Raw genomic sequence first — 10,433 nt, 5'->3', positions numbered from 1 at the left:
TTTTCTCAGATGAGAAAAAGTTTAACCTGGATGGCCCGGATGGCCAAGCATATTATTGGCATGATACAAGAAAGAATCCCAGGGTCAAATTCAGTAGACAACAAGGTGGAGGTTCAGTAATGATCTGGGCAGCAATCGGATATGAAGGAAAAACAATTTGGCATTTATTAATGGGCGAATGAATTCTGAGATGTACCAAGCTATCTTATATGAACATCTAATCCCATTTGGTCCTCTCATTGGTGGTCAAGACTGGATCTATCAACAGGACAATGCATCTGTTCACAAGTCAGCCAGTACTACAAAGTGGTTTTCACGAAAAAATTGAAGTTATGGTTTGGCCAACACATAGTCCAGACCTTAATCCCATTGAAAACCTTTGGAGTCAACTTGTGGCATTAGTTTATCGCCGTGGAAAACAATACAACACATCCGATGAACTTAAAGTTGCATTGTATAATGCCTGGGACAAAATTAAACAAAGTGACATTCAAAACCTGGTTGATTCAATGCCTAAACGAGTTGTGGAGGTAATTGAAAACAAGGGAGGGTCCACAAAGTATTAAAAACGTACTAAATCACCCTTGAGTTTATAAATTGTTTACAGCAAAAAATTGTAACAATTAAAATTTTTGATTGTTTATTAAAATGATACAATACAAAGACTTGTTTATTTCATTATAAATTCGTAACACTAAATAAAATCATTAGATATAGCAACAATGAACTATGGATGAAAAGAAATTAAAACACAGAGAAATTTCACTTGAGTTTATAATTTCTTTACAGACTGTACGACAACAACATATGTCATAAGTTACCAGCAACCAAATTTTTCAACTGGCTGCAATGCCACAAGCAGACATGGCAACAAAACAAAATCAGTACATAAAATACACCCTGTATTTTAAAGCGTTTTTAGAATTTGCATTTTAGGCTACTGCATACACCTAAATAAATTCTAAGATTTGCCTGTTTTTATGACTTATTTGAATGTGTTTAGCAACACTTGGTTTTTCATTTCAACTTCCTTCCATGAGTGAAACAGTCAGAAAAAATTTAAAGTTTCAAAGTTTGTTAACATGACTACAGTATACTCCTTTCAATATTGAATAGTTTTTTATGCCATTTGGTGTTAAGAGTTAGAAGTATTTTGGTGTTTAAATGAAAATGTTAAATGAAAAATAAAATGTGTGTAAATAGTGTAAATGTATTAAATTTGCTGTTAATAAGTTAGTGTCCTCCCTCCAATTTATTAACTAAAATTGTAATATTTTTTTAATCATATCCTGTTACAGGAATTGATTTATTGTATTACTGGTTTTAAGGTATGAAACTAAACTACCATTTTTTCCATACATACAGTATCTTTTTTTATGTGTATTTTTCAGAAAAGTATATAACATGTTAAAACAAAACTGGATATATACAGCTTGATTTTTATTGAAAATAATAATATATCTGTTGTGTTTTGAAATGCTTGAAAATAAAAATTTGATTGCCAGAAGTCTGCTATTGTTTAATTTATGAAATTGTTATTACATTATATAAATGATTTAATTTTCTATAATAATTGAGCTAAACTTTAAGTAGCATTAATAGTTCTAGATAAGTACGAGCTACTATAAAATTACAGCAATATATCAAAGAATTAATTGGCTAATAAGTCAATCCGTGATTTGTTTCGATGGTGGCACATTATAGTTATATATTAGCTGTTGAAAATTTGATATAAAGGACAAACTAATACAGCAGAAACTACTTACATACTGAAAACTTTGATTAAAAGTCTTTATTAATTTTTATCCAATCTTTATTCTATTGAGATTAATATTTTCTAAGTAAATTTCGTTCAAACTAGAAATTAAAAAAAAAGAAGAAAAACTTGATCTATGTTGATGTAATTATTGATTTTTATGTTAAGAAATGAAGTTTAGTCTTTAATCTGTTCATTTCAAAAGATGACATCAGCTAAAATTACTTCAACCTTTCATTCCTTTCAAAAATGAAACTCTGCAAAATGTTATTCGAATAAGCTTTAAAACTGAANCCCCCCTAATTAATTAAATTAATATATAAAAAATCGATTGATTAAAAAAATTAAAAAACTTTTGGAGGTCGTTTTTGACATCAGAAAGCAGCTTTAAATAACTTTACCGAAGTCAAATCCGTGCGCTACAACTTAGGAACCATGAAATAAATTTGATAAAAAAATTCCCATTAAAAAACAATTAAGCCTTAATCGAGCCTTATCAAAGACTCATTAAAATCGCAATAAAATTTTTTCGCGCGAGCAAAAAATTTTGAAATTAATAACTAACTCCTGTGTTAAACCATCTGACTCCGATTTAAAAACCACAGAAATTATTAGGCTTCAAACAGGATGAACAAAATCATGCCCCACACACACAGTCTAACATCCACACATATAGAAAAAACCTCAAATCTTTTGCATATCTCGAAATTTCAAGGTGTCCTGAGTCCAAAAATTTGGGAGGGGTCATTTTTTGAGTTAGTGTTACACTTTTCCTCTGTTATATATAACAGCCGGAAAAGTAAAAATTATCGAATGCATATTTATATATTACTTTGAGAAGTCTTTTAGCTTTGGAATAAAAAGTTTCTATGCTCTATCTTTATTAGAACTCTACTTATTGAATCTTTTATTCTGAGGTCATGTGATGACATCAGAATTTCTGGGTTTCTTTCATCCACCCCTGGTCGGAGTTGGATGGTAAGGAAGAGTCGGAGTTGGAGTCGGTAGATTTTAATGCGACTCCACAGCCCTGGTCTTTTGTTTGAACATCACGCAACTCTTGATTACTCACTCCCCACTATTGTTCAGCTTACATGTTCGGATGTGTTGCACGAAATTGACACATAGCTAGGCCTACTATTTATTTTGTGTTATTTCTGTGTTTGTTATATTGTGGTCATATGCACATAGTGAGGTTTATTTTTACAAAGATGCATATGGTAAAACAATAAAACGTGCTTTTATTTTGCCGGTATATTTTCACTTTACAGGATCATCTGGATTCCGACACTCCTAATTTCCTCTCAAAACAAAACCTTTTTGAGTCCACAGTCAGAATAAAATTATCGCGATACAAAGAAAATACTTATCAATAACTTAAATCTACTTATTCTAATAAGGGAAAGAGAGAAAAGGATAGATAATAGGATAGATAGAAATATAGTTTCAAGCAAGAATGGATACCCAAGTTGGCGATCAAAGTGGCAATGGTCGGATGATGTCATCCTGGATTGGGGGGGCGATTGTATGTGAAAGCCGATCAATATTTCGTTTGGCTTTTCAGTGTTCAGATGTCCTTAATCACGATACTTCTTTCCTCTTTGGGCCTTGTACCTTCTTTTCTTTCGAACCTTTCATTACATTCTCCAGTCAGTGCAAAAAAATGACCTGGAGACCTCTCCGACGTGTCTTCCCTTTTCCAGGTCTCAAGCAAAAAGTGACCCTCTCGTCTCTCCCTCTTGCCTCTGGGCTATTCCTTTCCTTTGTCCTCTAACCAGATCACCCATCAACCATACTTGGAAGAAAGTTCCAGGAAGTATAAACAAATGAAAAAAGGACAAAGAAGGAAGGAAGGAAAAATAGAAAAAAATATATAAAACATATATGAAAAAATAAAAAAATACATTGGTGTACCAGCACAATATCTACGGAGACTTGAGAGACTCTATGTGATGATTTCTTGTAACCATGAACGAATCAAAAGACGATATAAGATTAACGAGAACATTTATTAGCTTACATACATTCGACTTGGATTTTACACAAATTGCGAAATTATACCCCAACTTATGTGAATTCAACTTACACAGTTATCGCTCAGTCCCACCTCGCTCGGTTATCACATAAGTTCGAGGTATTACTGTAATTATATAAGAAAGGAATGAAACTGGAACCTTAATTAAATGAAAAGAAAACTCAAACAGCTTCAGCTAAATAGTAGTCTGAAAATGTACCTAATAAATCTTTATTTTTGACTTTGTTAACAAACAGTCTATTTTTTTTTAATATATATATTTATATATAATTGTAAATTCAAAATTTTGTGTTTTAAATATTTATATGATTTAATTTTTAGGCTTGATGATAATCAACCAGGAACTCCTTTAGCTGATGAACCACCTGTTGATTTAGAAACTGAGTTGGTTACAGATCAGAAATTGTCTACTGATGCATTGCAGAACACATTAGATTCTCCTTATGTTTCATCACTTCCTATTGATGGTGTTTGTATTGAAAGTCAAGGTGATAATTCACTATCTCCAAGAATGGATAATATATCAGGAAACACTATTATGACAATTACTACACGTGGTCCAAAATATATGCATTCGGTAAGTTAAAGCAAAAGATTTCATCATGTTAAAAATTAATGTCATTACATCATGTCATTACATATTAAACACTCTTAAATGCTAGTAAGTTTTAATGAGTCATTCCATAATATATTTTAAGAATATAGAATAGTTTTATATTTTTTTATGATTGGAATTCTTTAAAGATTAAATAAATTATTTTTAAAATTTTAGGGATTCAATACTTACAGTGGATGTCTTCAAAATCAACATTCAAGACAGTATCAGTCACGATCTAATTCTTCTAGAGGACCGTCCCATGGTAAATTTTGAATTGAATTTTAAATATGTGATTTATTGTACTAATTATGAATAAACAACTTTAACTTCAACTTATTACTTTCCTGGCTGTTATATATAACAAAAATAAAGTATGGTGATCAGTCAAAAAATGACCCCCAAGACATTTTTGGACTTAGAACAACTTGAAGCATCAAGAGAAATGCAAAAAAAAATATGGGGATAATTTCTGTGTGTATGGATGCTTGTGTGTGTGGTGCACAGTTTTGTTCACCCTGTTTGAAGATTAATAACCTGGGATATTACATCATCTTGTTAGAACCACATATGCTGCAATCCTTATATCAGTTTTAGGCAAAAGAAAGTTTTGTAACACTGTTCTATAGCAATAAGCAGTCAAAGTAACAACATTTTTGTTGTCATCTTCAAAGAGGGTCCAATGATGTCATCAGCCGAAATTACATACCAGTTACTTTACTAGGGTGAATAGGTCATTCATGAATTAATCTTGGGTTTTCTGTTACCCAGACTGACTATTCTGTTTGTTAACAGATCCACTTAAATCAAAATTATCTTTGTCACACATAATGAAATTTTCAAAGAAATTTGGGTTTTCAATACTCATCTGTAACACTTCTGAATTCCATTCATGGTGGCATTTATGGTCATTTTGCAACTGTAGTATTAAATGAATCTTGTATAAGTGAAACTGCAGATCCTTCCATAAAATTTTCCATGCAGTTGTTGAAGTAGCACCAATTTCTTGTGTTGTCTAACAAAGGTCCTGGATATATATCAACACTTTTCCTCATAGCATCAATGTTTTGTGGAGTAAATCTTGCAGAGTATATTGCATTTGAAAATTATTGATTATACTCTGAATTCTTGGCTTTGAAGTAACGATATATACCCCAAAATAATCTCAGTTTTCTTTGATGATATATTTTGATTAAAAGTTTTAATAATTATAATAGAGCATTTGATACAGTCTGTAAAGAAATTATAAACTCAAGTGAAATTTCTCTGTGTTTTAATTTCTTTTCATCCACAGTTCGTTGTTGCTATATCTAATGATTTTAATTAGTGTTACGAATTTATAATGAAATAAACAAGTCTTTGTATTGTATCATTTTAATAAACAATCAAAAATTTTAATTGTTACAATTTTTTGTTGTAAACAATTTATAAACTCAAGGGTGAAAACTGATTATTACAGTTGAATGGAACAATCCATTCAACTGTAATAGTAATGTAAATTAGTATGTGTAACATTTTGGGTGAGTCTGAGAATTCAAACTAAAAAAGTGACAAAAATGCCAAGGGGAATAACCCTAACTGAAAGTGAAATATGAAAAATCTATTTCTTTAAGGGAAAAGGATGGCCAACTCGAAAAATTGCTTCAAAACTTGGTAGATCTCAAACTGCAGTACAAAATGTACTAAAAAAGGGTGACAATTATAACAAAATTAAACGTACAGGACGAAAACCAAGTCTGCAGCCTCATGACCATTGCCGCATTGCTAGTCTTGCAACAAATGAATCATTGTCTACTCGTGAGATAGCTGCAGTTTTACCAACTCCAGTGTCCCACAAAACTGTGTAGAAAAGCTTGAGAAAGAATAAAACAATAAACTTTAGGAAATTGAAGTCCAAACCAAAGCTACAGAGTTACATCGGTCAACAAGGCTGCAATGGGCAAAAGATCATGTTAATTGGACAACTGAATGGATAAAAATAATTTTCTCAGATGAGAAAAAGTTTAACCTGGATGGCCCGGATGGCCAAGCATATTATTGGCATGATACAAGAAAAAATCCCAGGGTCAAATTCAGTAGACAACAAGGTGGAGGTTCAGTAATGATCTGGGCAGCAATCGGATATGAAGGAAAAACAATTTGGCATTTATTAATGGGCGAATGAATTCTGAGATGTACCAAGCTATCTTATATGAACATCTAATCCCATTTGGTCCTCTCATTGGCGGTCAAGACTGGATCTATCAACAGGACAATGCATCTGTTCACAAGTCAGCCAGTACTACAAAGTGGTTTTCACGAAAAAATTGAAGTTATGGTTTGGCCAACACATAGTCCAGACCTTAATCCCATTGAAAACCTTTGGAGTCAACTTGTGGCATTAGTTTATCGCCGTGGAAAACAATACAACACATCCGATGAACTTAAAGTTGCATTGTATAATGCCTGGGACAAAATTAAACAAAGTGACATTCAAAACCTGGTTGATTCAATGCCTAAACGAGTTGTGGAGGTAATTGAAAACAAGGGAGGGTCCACAAAGTATTAAAAACGTACTAAATCACCCTTGAGTTTATAAATTGTTTACAGCAAAAAATTGTAACAATTAAAATTTTTGATTGTTTATTAAAATGATACAATACAAAGACTTGTTTATTTCATTATAAATTCGTAACACTAAATAAAATCATTAGATATAGCAACAATGAACTATGGATGAAAAGAAATTAAAACACAGAGAAATTTCACTTGAGTTTATAATTTCTTTACAGACTGTAGAACAACAACATATGTCATAAGTTACCAGCAACCAAATTTTTCAACTGGCTGCAATGCCACAAGCAGACATGGCAACAAAACAAAATCAGTACATAAAATACACCCTGTATTTTAAAGCGTTTTTAGAATTTGCATTTTAGGCTACTGCATACACCTAAATAAATTCTAAGATTTGCCTGTTTTTATGACTTATTTGAATGTGTTTAGCAACACTTGGTTTTTCATTTCAACTTCCTTCCATGAGTGAAACAGTCAGAAAAAATTTAAAGTTTCAAAGTTTGTTAACATGACTACAGTATACTCCTTTCAATATTGAATAGTTTTTTATGCCATTTGGTGTTAAGAGTTAGAAGTATTTTGGTGTTTAAATGAAAATGTTAAATGAAAAATAAAATGTGTGTAAATAGTGTAAATGTATTAAATTTGCTGTTAATAAGTTAGTGTCCTCCCTCCAATTTATTAACTAAAATTGTAATATTTTTTTAATCATATCCTGTTACAGGAATTGATTTATTGTATTACTGGTTTTAAGGTATGAAACTAAACTACCATTTTTTCCATACATACAGTATCTTTTTTTATGTGTATTTTTCAGAAAAGTATATAACATGTTAAAACAAAACTGGATATATACAGCTTGATTTTTATTGAAAATAATAATATATCTGTTGTGTTTTGAAATGCTTGAAAATAAAAATTTGATTGCCAGAAGTCTGCTATTGTTTAATTTATGAAATTGTTATTACATTATATAAATGATTTAATTATGTACAATAATGAAATTTCTTTATAATCTGAAAAAAAGTAAATTGAATTTAAAAAAAAATAAATGAAATAAAAACAATTTAATTTTGTTTTAATTATTAATATTTTAAGGATCATCTCGTACTTCTCGGTCTTCACGAAATTCATATGGAACTCCTCCAAGAGAACGTTATAGACAAGCAAGAATGGAGCGAATAGAACGGTATATTTATTTTATATTGAAATTTTTAATGGATTATTATATTATTTTAGTATTTAGAATTAATATGTGTGTGTGTGTGTGTGTGTGTAAAATATACTGGTCTCATCTTGTTTATCCTTCATGAAAATCAGGCATTCTGCATGAAAACATTAATTCAGGGTTTATTTTTCTTATAATGCATTACAATGCCAATATAAAACCAATTAGTTTCCTAAAATAAAATAAACTGTTATTTAAACATATATTTATCATGTTAGTTTGCAAAATGCTTAAAACATTGTTTGCTGATCAAGAAGCAATGGTGATTGTTAACAAACTATGCAATAATGTTTACTCTGTAAGCAATATCTTAAGCATAACATTTACAATTCATGACAGTAAATAACATTCAATGTTAAAGAAATTTAGAAAAAAATCATGCAAAAATTTACAATAATAAGCTTGATTTGTAAATTTGGAAGATCAATTCAAATATATTTAAAAAGAAAAGTCACTTTAAAATAATAAATATAATAAAAATTACTGTTATCTTTTATTATCTCAGTACTAAAGAGTTCATTGTATTTATTATTATTGTGTATTTCTACCACTGAAGAGGAACTGTTAATTGATACAATTCGAAATGCATATGGTTTAAGTACATCTCTAATTAATTCGATAATTAAAAAAAGGACTGTCGAAAAGATCAGAGTAAGTTTTATTATATTTATTATTTTAAAGTGACTTTTCTTTTTAAAAATTTTTTAAAATTATATGTATATAAATATATTCTTTTTTAAAAAACTTGATGTCACTAAAGTACGTTTAGGCTTCTGTTATAGATGTTAGTATGGTTTTGTGATATCTTTCCTAGCATCAAAAACAACCAAATCACAAATCCATATTATTGTTAATTGATGCACTTTTCAAAATAAATATACAGTTTAACCTGCTTATAACATCATCCATGGGACCGGCAATTTTTTGATGTTATAACCGAGTGTCATTATCTGCGGGGTCATAATTTCAGTCCCATAAAAGTATCAAGTCTGTTTAAGAATCTATTATAAAATTCGTCTAATTTAATATCGTATGTATAAAGGTGCAAACTAAGTATTTAAATCAACTTTATTTACATTATTATGTCTAAATTTACAACGATGTAATTAAAAATTTCAAAAATTATTTTTTATAAAAAATTTTTATTTGTCAAGTTTCGATAATGGTGGCACTTTCGGTTTTAAGAATAATGTGGAATCAAAAGACAACAAAAAGTTAAATTAAGCAAGAAATGAGAAAATTATCATCCAGGTGTTATTAATGCCTGGATGATAATTTTCTCATTTCTTGCTTATCTATCAATAGACATGAAGTCCAATATCTTTCACTTTTATGTTAATGTATATCAATTAAAAAGAAACAATAAAAATATTCACTTAAAAAAAGTCAGTTATTTTAGATTGTAAGCATTTTTCACCTAAAAATTGTTTATCAATGTCATTTTCTAAGTCGTAGATTTTGTTCATTATTTCCATGAAGTTTTACGAGACCTGTAGAATTTGCTAAACCAAAGTCTCTGCATACATCTGCCTTTTTTCTTCCACTTTCAACTGCTTTAATTATTTCTACTTTGCAGTCTAATGTTAATGCTTTCCTTTTTAAGCTAGCCATTTTACCTGATTTGATGCTAAACTACAACACGAGTATGAGAGCTATGCGGAATAACCCACTGTCACGTCGTTTAAAGGGGTGGCGCATCTCACCCCATTGAATCAGGTGGTGACAGTACCACCCACAATCATTCTAGGAAGCGGACTGACCCTAGGACTGAACACATAGTATTTTCTTTGATAAATAAAATTTATAATTTATTTTTGTAAATTTAAGAATGCTTCAAATATGATGTTAAAACAGGGTTTTATGTCGTTACAAGTGGGTTTTTTAACATTATCTAGTATAGTAAAATCGTGGGACCGATAAAAATTTGACGTTATATTAGGGTTGTCGTTACATCCGATGTCGTTATAATCGGGTTAAACTGTATATGTAAATCAAGAAATCTGCATATTAATTATATTTGCTTTATAGTCACTGACATCTCAGGAAACAAAATTCATAAATCATCCTGTATCAAACTGCAGCAAATGCATTCATTCATCACTGAAGAACTTGTTTTAAGTAAATTAAAAAATTTATGTAAAGCCAAACAATTGCCAAATTATATCAGGCAATACTACTACTACTACTAATTAAATGCTAAGTAATTTGGCATTAGAGGCAGGTATTAGGCACCATCTCTTGCTAAATTTAATAATTATAATTA

At 30.2% G+C, this 10,433-nt stretch overlaps 1 protein-coding gene across 1 annotated transcript in view; it reads left to right on the top strand.

Annotated features, from left to right (window-relative positions):
• Positions 1-10,433, top strand: part of LOC111618570 (E3 ubiquitin-protein ligase RBBP6-like) — a 169,765-nt gene that overhangs the window by 140,270 nt on the left and 19,062 nt on the right. Inside the window, exons 14-16 of the mRNA XM_023360128.1 lie at positions 4,113-4,368; positions 4,564-4,651; positions 8,041-8,131. Of these exons, the coding sequence (XP_023215896.1) occupies positions 4,113-4,368; positions 4,564-4,651; positions 8,041-8,131 (435 nt within the window). The remainder of the gene's footprint in view (positions 1-4,112; positions 4,369-4,563; positions 4,652-8,040; positions 8,132-10,433) is intronic.

This window comes from Centruroides sculpturatus, unplaced genomic scaffold, assembly GCF_000671375.1.
Source record: "Centruroides sculpturatus isolate CEXI.00-Female unplaced genomic scaffold, Cexi_2.0 scaffold42, whole genome shotgun sequence".
NCBI classification, from domain to species: domain Eukaryota; kingdom Metazoa; phylum Arthropoda; class Arachnida; order Scorpiones; family Buthidae; genus Centruroides; species Centruroides sculpturatus.
Note: the sequence above shows the minus strand (reverse complement) of the source record. Positions and strands in the feature narration are given on the sequence as shown.